A 12,793-nucleotide genomic window follows, 5' to 3' on the forward strand; every position below is an offset into this window, starting at 1 on the left:
TACTTGTGCAGCTATTCAAAAATGTCCCCGCTTTCCCACCAATATCCTATATAAATTCTCCTCCCCATTCGTGCTACATGGTCTGGCCACCTCATCTTCCTTGACTTGATCATTCTAATTAAAGCACAAGGAAAAGTCAGTGAGGTTTGCGCGCTCTGAAATTCGATGTAGAAGACCACTGAATGCTAATCACAAAGACAAGTAGCTTTAACCTCGCCTTCCCTCAATATCTCCGTTCCAACGAGAAGAAACATCCCACGAATGAAGGCAAAATAGAGAAAGAAAACAATAATGAAAGCAGATCTACAGCACTACTAACTCATGCAAACAGTAAACGGCATTTCAATTCTGACTGCTCCAGTTTCAGGACACAAAATTTAGTTTTACAAATACACTGTATTGCCGGTCACGGTAGCCCAGCGGTCTAAGGCATGTACTGTCTTCGCTCGCTTGGAAACCGGGATCGTGGGTTCGAATCCCACTCAGGGCATGGATGTTTGTGTGCGTTTTCCTGTGTTTGTGTACAGGTAGAGGCCTTGTGACGAGCTGACCACCCGCCCAAGGAGTCCTACCGAATGTGTACGATCTAGAAAAACCGAAGTGAACGGAGAAGTTCATGGAGGTAGGCCTAGGCTCACTGGGGCTGTAGTGCCAAGGAAAAAAAATACATTGTATCATTTAGTCATTAACTTCTAAACATCATATTAACCATTAGAATCGAGAGCTGTCTGTGGTGACTGGCAATAAATAACACAACACCAGTATTAAAATGTTAGTAACGGATGCTACAATACACAACCGCCTAATCAGCCATTACGCTAATTAAGTCTCGATTCATATCTTGGGCAGGGCTGACAAGCAATTCCTAGCGTTACAAATACGTAAATAAGTGGACCTCAGTCTGCGTGCATCTGTTCTTGCAGCCCAGAGCAACGTAGGCCAGCCGCCCGTCTCAAATCAGAGCTGGACAGTAAACTGATAATACCCGACTGCTGTTACTCAATTAGGAAAACGCAGCAAACTGTCATAATGGGAGGAAGCCTCGTAACCAGATGCCTGCAAATTCAGATCTCCGATTTAAAAAGAAATCATAAAACCGTTAAATTATTAAATTCCGAATCGGCTTGATACTAAACTTGTGCTGTCGGCACACCAATAAAAATAAAATTGTTTAAATTGGTTTTATTTAACAACTGCTACATGTTTCGGTCCATAAGGCAGTTTTATTAAATACGCATCTGGGTGCTGAAATATCCTAATATATTAATCATAATACATGTAATTATTACTAAATTTGTAAAAATATATTAAATACTAATTTTTTTTATTCTCTCTTCGTTACAAAGTACACGTAAAATTCTATGCTATTCGTTGCGTATTATAGGTGATGTTTATCATCCAGGGTTCGCTGTTTACTTTCTGTTTCTGGAGTTATTCACATATTTTTATTACTTTTTACTTCTTTATGTGTTTGTTTTTGTAGGGGGTCTGGAACGGGGGAAGGGGGCCCACTCAGCCTCGTGAGGATAATTGAGAAGATATTTCAAGGAAGTAGTGTCTTCTGTCTAGAAAACCGAGATCGGTTGCGCTGACCACGTGACACCCTCTATCCGCTGAAGTTGGCACTAACTTCGCCGACAAGCGCCGGTCGCTCGGTCGGTACAGTTCGCTTGCGGACTACAGGCCAAGGAGCTTGTTTCCGTTTCTTCTTATCATCTCGAATGTAACATAGTGACTGGGTTTCTTCTCCGTGTGCGGACGTTTGCTTTTGTGTTGTTCCTGTTCCAGGCTTCAATGTGGTCCTAAATGCAACAGAGAGTATAAAGTGGGCGGGGCTGATGGGCTGCTCCAGATTCACGTTCGGCTTGGAATTCAGACTCTCGGCAGTAACGCTGCCCCCCCCTCTGAACACGATACTATCGTTCTCAAGTGCCCCCCACCCCCGTCTCTTGCAATCATCTCCTTGTGTCCCACTTGCGATGCGCTGTGCGGGAGAAACACGAGCTATGATGATCATATATCCAGTAAATCCCCGAAATTCCGAATCAGTTTGGAAGGGGTTTATCCGGATTAGCCTGTAATCCGGACTAATGAAGCAAAAAAAAAAAGCCCGGCGACAAAAAAAATATAAAACAAATAAATGGAAAATTTAATAATATAACTACTGCTGATGAAAATAAAAAACTATGACTGCAGCAATTTCTTCCTCTGCCAGAACCTGATATCCATGGTCTCCTTCATCCAGCTGAAGCCAATCTTGGATATTTTCTTGTGCGGTTTCAGTCTCCCCAGCTGCCCTCAACACTGTCTGAAAGTCCCCTTGCTCTAATCCCTCTTGTTCCCAAAGGTCATGTGTCTTTTAAAGTATGTACTCAACTGTGAACAGAATTTTCCATTTTTCATGTTTCGATCCGGATTACCTGTAACCGGATTAGCGAGGGTTTATTATAATACGCTACATATATATATTTGAATATGGCATTAACAGGGCAACACTTTCAGAACTGGGCGTCAGTGACATAGGAAAATGGACTTCACGAGTTCTACGTAGAATTCCTTGTCAGTACTGTCGGGGTTTGGGGTTGGATATTGGATTTATTGACCACTTTAACACACAACTCGTAATTACGCTTAATTATAGCACCAGCGCTATTCTCCACACTTTACAATTTACTACAGCACATGCTAAGTATTTTCCAGAGTAGTTGCCTGGTAAAGGCTCCAACAGTGGCCATTCCTCTGTTTCCGTTACCAAGTCCTCTCTGAAGGGCGGCTCCCTTCCAACTGCGTGCCTTTTTTACAACTGACTCGAGACCATTCCACACCAACCTCCTAGTACTCTAGATTCTAGAGGGTTCTGACGCTGGTGTGTAACACTCAGAATTGCTGGGTTTGGGGACTTCTTCCATCGACAGGTAATCTACAAACTAGAAAACACGACGTTTCGGAAACTGCGTCTGTTTCACACCCACACAGACCTATTTTAATCTTTAATGGATCCAGCTAGCTCAGTCGATATAGCGACTGGCTGGACTTTCGATTCCCGGCAGTGCAAGATATTTCTCTCCCTCACAGCGTCCAGACCGACTCTGGGGCCCACCCAGCCTCCTGTCCAATGGGTACCGGGAGCAAATTCCCCGGTGATGAAGCGGCCGGGGCGTGAAGCTGACCACTCACCTCCATCTAGTGCCGAGTTGAAGAATGGTAGAGCTTGTACTTCCACTCCCCCATACGTCTTCATGGGATATTGCTCAATTAGTTAGGCACAGGCACCAATTTACCGTTACTTTCCATCCTTGGGAGAAAATCCAAAGGGTTCTAAAGTGAATGGACCCCGACCTAACCTAATCAATCGAATTTAAATTAACTCAAACTGCTCTAACTTGATACATACTTACTTACCTACTTACTCATGGAGCTGAGCCCTTCTTGAGGAGAAGCCAAATCTGCAGCTACTCAAGAATTTCCCCGCATGAACGCGAAGGTTCATTACCGTGATCACAAGAGTCCAAAACTGGTCCCTATCCTGAGCCAGATCAATCCAATCCATACCATCCCATATTATCTCACTGAGGTCCATTTTAATATTGTCCACCCACCTGCGCCTTGGTCTTTCCAGTGGGCTCTGCCCTTCTGGCTTTCCCACCAATATCCTATATGCATTGCTCTTCTCCCCCATCCGTGCTACATGTCCTGCCCACCTCATCCTCCTTGACTTGATCATTCTAATTATACTTGGAGAAGAGTACAAGTTATGAAGCTCCTCATTATGCAGTTTTCTCCAACCTCCTGTCACTTCATCTCTCCTCGGTCCAAATATTCTCCTCAACACTCTGTTCTCAAATATCCTCAGTCTATGTTCCTCCCTTAATGTCAGAGACCAAGTTTCACATCCATACAGAACCACAGGCAAAATTATAGTTCTGTATATTCTAATTTTTATGTTTTTGGACAGCAGACGAGAAGACAAAAGGTTCTGGACTGAATGGTAGCAAGCATTACCCTAGTTCAATCTCCTCTTAATTTCCTCCTGAATCAGGTTTCAATCTGTTATCGCCGTTCCCAAATATCTGAACTGTGTCACATTTTCAAAACATCTGTTTCCTATCTTTATGTCATGATTTTGCCCTGCATTTTGGTGACGAGACAGCAACATGTACTTAGTTTTCTCTGTGTTTATTTCTAGACCAACATCTTTACTTGAGTCAATTAACGTTTGTGTGTTTTTCTTTATGGTATCTTAATACCTTAATACATAACTGTGCAAAACCTGCTCTAGCTTATGAGAGAGTACGTATTTATATGTACGTCTGCAGCATGGACTGGGTTCGAACCTATCATTGCCAGGTAGCTGGGACGCTAACAGAATGAAAGTTGCGGCCAATGTATTAGCAATAATCTTAAGTTGCTTGGTAATCACATAAGTGCCACATGATTAAAACTGTCCCTGTGATTAATTAAGAACCAAGCCATTAATACAAGTGAGAGACAGCTTCATCCAGTCTTAACTTCAGCGCTAGATGAAGTGTTCAAATTCACGCCCCGGGCGCTTTTCTCCCAGGCAATGTCTTTGGATGGGAAGCTAAGTTGGCCACAGCCGCAGTCTCCGCTGTGTGGGTAAGAGAAAAATCTCATGCCCTTGCCGGGAATCCATCCATATTACTCGGCCGCCCAGCCCGTAGCCCGAGATATCCAGTTCGTAGACAGGGGAACCCCTTGCACAGTTGCCTCCACGGTCACGTGGCGCATTGCCGCCATGCTGTTCCGACCTACAAGTACCGCACGAACGCCAAGAGGCCCTGAACTGTACCTGGTGAGGAGAAGGGCTGTATCGTGGTGGTACGGGCTACTGTCATCCAAGAAGTTGACGGAACTCTGCCACTCGCAGAACTTGCGAAGCATCTCGGCTGCCGAAATACCGTCATTATTTGTATCCCTCCGCCTGCTGTCTGGCGTCACAAACTCCATGTCCTGTAACAAACCGACGGTCAGAGACGCAAAACGTCCAGAATCTGATTTACCAATAAAGTAATGCATTCACGCACAATGTTCACAGGATCGGAACTGGGTCTAGGAAGTCGTCGTCAGTTCTGCTTACCAGACGAGAAGCTTCTTGGGCATGCAGCAAATCATACAAAGAGGTTAAATACGAGTTCTGGAGGCGTGAAATGTCTGAGTGTTTAAATCGACACTGTTCGGGAAGACTATCATATCTCAGAACGTGCTGACAGCTGAGCAGGTTATAAATGTTCATTCACTCTTCACCATAACACGATACTGATTAATTTGAACCAAATACCGAATGAACGTCTTGTCTGCATTAACAGTATTCAGTGATCCGTTTTGGCACAGGATTGAACATGGAGACTGATAAGCTTATCGTGAACTGTAGGCAGCAAAGTCCATTAGAAGACAAAGTCACTGAACCTACCCTGAACTAAACTTATCTAGCCCATATAATAACATTACTTCTTTAGTGTAAAAGGTAAAAAAGGTAAAGTTATCCCTGTTAACGGGCAGTGGAGGCTGATAGGGCTGTGAGACGTCGAGGCTCCCATATTTTCTAGACAATCCGCTCACAGATGGCGATGAGGTCAGGAACACGCCCCTTACTCCCAGGAAGATTTCTGGTACTCATTTCTGTTAGAGGCTGAGTCGACCCCAGGACCACAGTGCGGCTGGAAGTATTGAGTTAACTGAAACCTTGAATGGCCTCATCGAGAATCAAACCCACGAACTTGCGCCTTGCAGCGTAGCATATATTTATGTATGATACTCTGATCTGCTTCTAAGCCACCAGGTGAGGCCGGTTTCATTCAGGATTTCCCACTAAATTTCGTACGCACTTCTCACTTCTCTTATGCATGTTAGCAATAATAACAATAAACAGAAGTGGTGGATAGAAAGAGGGCAAGGAAACACAGAAGAACAATGAATGACATCCACGAGGAGGAAGAAGGGAGAAGTGGCAACAAAACGCGAGGAAAATAAGAAGAGGAAATGACGTGTGGAGGAAACAGAAGAAAGAGGCAACAAGATTATTTGAAAGAAGGAAAGTAGACCATGTTAGAACATCATTAGTCTCTAGAAATACCTTATTAGTCACATTTACGTCTCAAAGAATTAAATTAAAAAACGACATGATGTAATTATGCACAACCCTTCCTCACCTTGAGTATCTCCACTTTAACCACCGCCACGGACACCGGATTGCCGACAGAAGGGTCCTTATATATCTGGGCCACCTGCAAGTTAAGCATTGCGTCATCACTCACTGACACTTCCCAGCATTCAACACTGCACGTTACGGGTTGCGAGCCCAAGTCTCCTTGATGTGCCTAGCCCATAACGGAACTTCAGAAATGAGACAAGCTCGTGGCGGTGAACAGTCACTGCAGTGAACTGTTCAATCCCTAGGCGAGATGCGAACCTGCGAGTACCGAGCAGGATGGTCAAATAACAGACCTGTATAACTTGAATTCTGAAGGTTCTGTGTTCTAATGTCTACCGGGATATCAGCCATCATGACTGAGGGTTCTTCGTGGTTTTAATCTGTCCCACCAGGAAAATATCCTGGATAATACATCAGGCCATGATAGCTTCTTTCCAAATCCTTTCCAGTTCATTATTCATCAATCATCCTATCCCTTGACGATATATAAGTAGTCGAGATATGTCTATCTATGTATGGCTCTACAGCCCCTTGTTGGACCTTGGCCGATTTTTCAGTTTCTTAATCTATACACAGTCGGTAGGACTCCTTGGACGGGGGATCAGTCCATCGAAAGGCCGCTACCTACACAGAACAACACAAACACAGAATAAATGCAGACAGACATCCATGTCTCGAGTGGGATTCGAACCCACGATCCCAGCGTTCAAGCGGGCGAAGACAGTTCTTGCCTTGGACCGCGCGGCCACCGTAATCAGCCGTAGCATAAACTGACCGCGCGGCCACCGTAATCAGCCGTAGCATAAGCTAACATCTTAATAAACTGATTTGATCGACAATTTGAGCCTACCAGTTATTTATTTAAAGTATGAAATCGATCTGATGGACGGACACATTTACGTAGTAGTGACATAGACAACAGGAATGAACAGAGGTTCTGTATTGTACGCTTGTATTCAGAACTCTCAGACCGGGCGATTAGCTGCCTTCTTAAATGACTCCTTTACGCTGTCATTTCAACTCTTTCACGATACCCGGTAAACGGTGGTGACTAAAACGCCGCAATAAATTCGCAGTGGGCCCAACTGGCGATGGAACCGTTTCAAAATCCCTCAAAGTGACGTCATTTCTTAACAGCGTAGTCAAGTTACAGACAAAAATTGTCTCTGTGCTTTATTAACCATTGCAACATGCATACGTACACGCGTGGAGGTATCGCTCCGCACCTTCTTAACATCGGCCCTAAACAGAGGTGGACAGGTGCACGCTCCGGCCGCTCTACCACCGGGAAAAGGACGCTGTGCAGAAGGGAGAATGCGTGCAGACAATTCAAGGACAGTCACCGGGGAGACGTAAGAGTGCATAAATGTGGAAGTGGGCGTGGCATATCATTCCAGACGTAACCGAGTCGCTTCAGAAATTTGGTACTAATTATCCTGGCGCAGGGCCCCACGCTTCCCTCTTCTCCTGCCGGGCAATGCCGGGGAAGCTTTCTGAAACAGACCTCCAACGTTTTCTTCGCAGTCGCCTTTCAGGGCCATCCGCTCACCCTAAGTGATTATCTACCAAACTTGGCACGCCATGTTTGGCGGTGAGTCCCACTGCGCAGCAGAACTGCCAAATCTAATTTCTCATTCCGAAATCTGTAAAAGAAATTAAAACGAACACATTACGATGGGGATGGGCAAGGCATGTAGCACTGAGGCGAAGAGAATTCCTGTAGGATTTTGATGGGAAGACCAACAGAAAAGAGACCACTGGGAAGACCAATAAGTAGGTACGAGGATAATATTAAAATGAATCTTAAGACAGAAAGGGTTAGTGTGGACTCCATTGATTTGGCTAAGGTTAGACACAAATGAAGGGCCCCTGTGAACACAGCATTGAACATTCGGATTCCACGAAATGTTGAGAAATTCTTGAGTAGTTGCACAACTGGCGGCTTCTCAAGGAGGGCTAATGTAGTTAGTTATCATTTAATGCGGATGACGTAAGCAAGGCTGGGCCTTGAAGGGAATTTAAATTTATGTGAGGAAAGGAAAAATAAAATTCTCTCTCCTTCATAAAGGCAACAGATAATAGATGGATAAATTGAGGAGCATATAATATAATGAAGGATTACAGTTTCTACACTTTCGCCTTCCATTAGAAAGAAATGACAGCTGAGAACCGTGTCTGACACTTGCTTGGGGGCCACTTGGGGCCCTCGCTGCGGAGACTTGACATATCTGAGAAAGATATATGTTCCCTTTGTGTTGTCACGTCTGTCACAAGGACAGACAATCTGATGGAAGACACTGCAACAGGCATAGGGGCGACGTGACCACTGTTTCTGCCTGCACCTCAGTTCAGTGTCGCGTGGTAAATATTTTCAGTTTCCTTACCACATAGGAACGAGCCTGCGTTCCATCGTGCTCCATGCCACAGGTCAACAATGCATACGGGTTCGAAGTGAAGACATTAAGCCCCAAGACAAGCCGCCAGCCTCTCAAGTGGTGAAAGAAGTCCCTACCTCTCAGGAAACACGAAGGTTCGTTACCGAGTTGACAACAATCGACACTGAATTCGTCCTCAGGTAGGCTGCATCCAGTTCACACCCTCGCAGTTTCGTGTCCCCAGCGTCTGATTCCCCACCTGCATGCTGTATGCAGTGCCCATCTCCTGAACGCGTGCGTCCCGCCCTCATCCCAGCAACATTCAGTGAGCAGTGGGAATTGTCAGTTCCTCAATACTGTCGCGTTTTATGGAGTGTCTACAGACGGGGTTTTGGTTGGTAATTGGATTTACTGAACTCTTACAGAACGTAACTACAAGTAACTATAGAGCTTTAGCTAATTCACACGCTCTGCAGTTCACTGCACTCTCAGTCTGCTGTATCTTCACAGGTTGTCGCCTGGCAACGGCTTCCAACACCGTAGCTCCCCCAGCTTCCGTATTCACGCCTTTTACTGGCCACCGACTGTCTCTCAACTGGCTAAATTGTAGACTTGTCCTGCCTATAACACATCAGCACGGATCGCACAGAAAACACCTCTCCTGAACCTTCTTTTATTGTTGCATCACTAGCTGTCGCAGGGAAAGCGTAGAGAAGACCGCTTCCCAGTTACACCATTGTTCGTGTTAAGAATCTGTAGATACCATTACCTAGCAATGGCCGTTGTTTACTGACTCATTACTTACCAACGGGTCCACATGCTACATGTCCTCACGAATGTGTTTCGTTTAGAGTAGGCAGGCGTCTCAGCTGAACTTCCAGACCGAATTAACAATGTCGGCAGGCAAACTGCACTGCCAGTACATCTGTCCACTTCCAAAGTTAGGTGACATGTCTGTCTCGCGCGTCCGTTGCAGTAACAAACGAGTTAAACTACTTAATGCTGCTGCTACTGCTACTACTACTACTGTTACAATACGACAATACTGGCATAATAATAATTTTAATTGGCAGAACAGCCCGTTTTAGCCACAGGCTTCCTTAAAAGCATCTATCAGATTTGTCCATTCCTGGGAATTAATATTTCGGTTTCCACGCCACTGAATTTCGCAACAGTATTCTTTGTAACACAGCAAGGTCGTCAGCATCACGTTCAACCCCCAGCCTAGAGGACAAGTCCCCGTATTTATATCCCCCCAGGAAGAGGGAGGCCCAGTTATACCCCCAGGCACTGGGCTCCCTTTGCGTCGCCTCCTACGACTCGCAGGGCTACGGTGGTGGTATTCGAACCTGCCTCCGACAAGAGAATAATAATAATAATAATAATAGTAGTAGTAGTAGTAGTAGTAGTAGTAGTAGTAGTAGTAGTAGTAGTAATAATAAACCAAAAGGTAAACTCCGTGGCCTTTAGCCCGCACGCGAACTATACCGACCGAAGTTAGTGTCAAGTTTTGCGGATGGAGAGTGTCGCGTGGTCAGCGCAACGGATACCCACAACCGTTAATCTCGGTTTCCTAGACCGGAGCCGCTACTTTTCCATTCCAGTAGCTCCTCAATTATCGTCACGAGGCTGAGTGGACCCAGTTCCAGACCCACTACTTCTCAGAAAATTTGGTAGCGCCTGAAATCGAATCCGGGACACCTGGATCTGTAGCCAGGAACTCTGACCACTAGACCACAGAGGCGGTCCATAATAATAATAATAATAATAATAATAATAATAATAATAATAATAATAATAATAATAATATGCTCACAATCGACATTAAGGTTAGGATGTAGTGGTGCAGGCCGTCGCCATGATATTCTGCCATTTTCTTGTCGGCGACTACCATGATTTCGATGAAGTACTCCTGGGAGTACGATCGTTTGCTCCTGCGGGGCGTATGAAGTCCAGATTCCTCATAGAGATCGCCATCCAGAGATCGCTTCGGTCGGCCGTTCCTTGGGTTCCCGCCCTCCCCCACATAGAGCTCTCCAGCTTGCGTGCGGTTCAGCAACATGGCTGCGGGCTCCAGGGATCCATCGTCATGATCTGAAAATAACCAGTCACACATCAACGGAAACTGTACTGGCTTCCTGCTCCACATGACTAGTCCCCGTAACAGAAGGTCACAAACAGAGAACTCCACTACCAGAACACAAAGAAGCCGACAGCCTCCACAACAATACAGCGAATAGCATCACACACTGCACCTATACAGAGTGTCCCAGGAGGAAAGGTCAGTATTCTGGGAGGTCACAGTATCGGTCATTCTAAGCAAAAATATCTATGTGTACATGTGTCCTATTCCGAACGGTTTCCAAGATAGAGCTGCTTCACTGTACAGTTCCAAAACTGTTGGTAAGAAATAAATATTACATACTGTTTCTAATTTACTGTTCAAGTGACAAAGGGGGTAGAGTTTACCTAGCGTAATACATTTTCGAAAATTCCACCGTCAACATGAATGCACTTTACAACTTGTGTGAGGACATGCTCGTCTGTACAGTGTACAGTGAAATAGCTCCATCTCGGAAACCGTTCGGAATAGCACACATGTACATATACACTTTCTTGCTTAGAATGGCATATGCTATGTCCTCCAACAATATTGACCTTTCCTCCTGAGACACTCTGTATTTGACTGGGTTGAATATGTCACGTGGTTCCGAGGGTTGTAAGCATAAGAAAATTAAGACCATGTTTAGGCCGTGCTATAGCTCAGGCGGTTAGGTACCAGCTTTCCACCCCGGTGGTCGCGGTTCGAGCCCAGGTCAGGTGGGACTTCTGGTTTCCCTTGCCATTTCTTATTCCACCAAATGCTCCATACTCATCTATCATCTGTGGCTAGTACAATAGGCCAGTTAGTGGCCGACGTACCAAGTGGACTCAGTCCCACCCCGACCCCAAGAAACTAAAAAAAAAAAGAGACCCCTCTTTTCTAAGAAGCAATATTAAATAAAAAAATTCGTCTCTTGTTCAGGCCGATGCGGTAATTTGTAGAAGAAAAGGTAAAGCTATCCCTGTAACAAGCCGTGGAGACCCATATTCGATATGAGTTAAGACAGTTTTGAAATATTCTGTACTGCAACTAAGCGTTCTGGCTAGTACGGACTTGAGATAATGAACTGGCTTACACTTTTCATGACAAGCCTGTATCATTTATATAGGCAAGATATTCATTAAGATGTCGTAAATATGTATAAAATATCTATACATGAGTGTGCATTTTGTTGAAAACCGCCAAAACGCTGAGAGAGTAAATTTTCCTTTCTGGAAACTCGAACTGAAAGAAACGAGGCGATGGGCCGGGGGACCACTGTCTCTCCATTTGTTTTCATGCAGTTTCGTAGAACCGTAATCCATGAAGTCACACAATTTATGCAGGAGACTTGTTCGTGTCTGAGTTTAATGAAATCTATTTCAGACGATGAAGCACTTAAGGGACTATATTCTTAGCTCGAAGATGGTCCTTGGGATATGCAAAACAGGGCTATGTAACCATCGCAGTTGCTTCTACGAACTTACCAAGCACTGAAGAAAGCAGTCTTCTGCGATTTGGCACCGTGTATATGTGGTGTTAACCGACGTTTCGGAGTAACGTCGGTTAACACCACATATACACGGTGCCAAATCCCAGAAGACTGCTTTCTTCATAATCACCGCCGTGAAAGCCTCAAATCTTACATTGCCAAGCGTTCATCGATCTGATCTCGATCTACTGCACATGGCAGATATAAAATAAAATCTGCTCTCTGATGAAAACCGAGGTCTATATCAAATTGTGGTTCGTCTGTGGTCTTCAATGACACCGACCCCAGGGACAGTCGGATTTCTCATACCTGCACATGTTTTCTGATTGCAATTCCTTGTAATGCATTTGAAGCGGAAAAAGAAAATTTGGCTTTCGTGCATACGCATCGTATAGTGGCATGTACACCCACTGTTCGGAACGACCACGAAAAAAGCAACTATAAAATAGCCATTGCTAAGTAACGGCTCCGCAAACAAGCATGTTTCTACGGCAATAATGGAAGAGATGTTTTCTAGGCGGTGCGTGCCGAGATGTTATAAACAGGACCAGGTTCAACAAACGTAGCGTCTACACACAAAGACCGACCCCTCCTACGTCGAAGAGGAGGCCCCATTTCGGCACACACATACATGTCTAGGCGAGAATAAAAAATTTTGAACATGGATCTCG

General features: G+C 44.9%; 1 protein-coding gene across 1 annotated transcript in view; it reads right to left on the minus strand.

The window, feature by feature from the left end:
* LOC111864627 (A disintegrin and metalloproteinase with thrombospondin motifs 9) overlaps positions 1–12,793 on the minus strand; it is a 363,750-nt gene that overhangs the window by 68,978 nt on the left and 281,979 nt on the right. Inside the window, exons 6-8 of the mRNA XM_023852002.2 lie at positions 10,364–10,641; positions 6,171–6,245; positions 4,811–4,971 (exon numbers count right to left, since the gene is read on the minus strand). Of these exons, the coding sequence (XP_023707770.2) occupies positions 4,811–4,971; positions 6,171–6,245; positions 10,364–10,641 (514 nt within the window). The remainder of the gene's footprint in view (positions 1–4,810; positions 4,972–6,170; positions 6,246–10,363; positions 10,642–12,793) is intronic.

The sequence above is a fragment of the Cryptotermes secundus genome, unplaced genomic scaffold, assembly GCF_002891405.2.
Source record: "Cryptotermes secundus unplaced genomic scaffold, Csec_1.0 scaffold145, whole genome shotgun sequence".
Classification (NCBI taxonomy): domain Eukaryota; kingdom Metazoa; phylum Arthropoda; class Insecta; order Blattodea; family Kalotermitidae; genus Cryptotermes; species Cryptotermes secundus.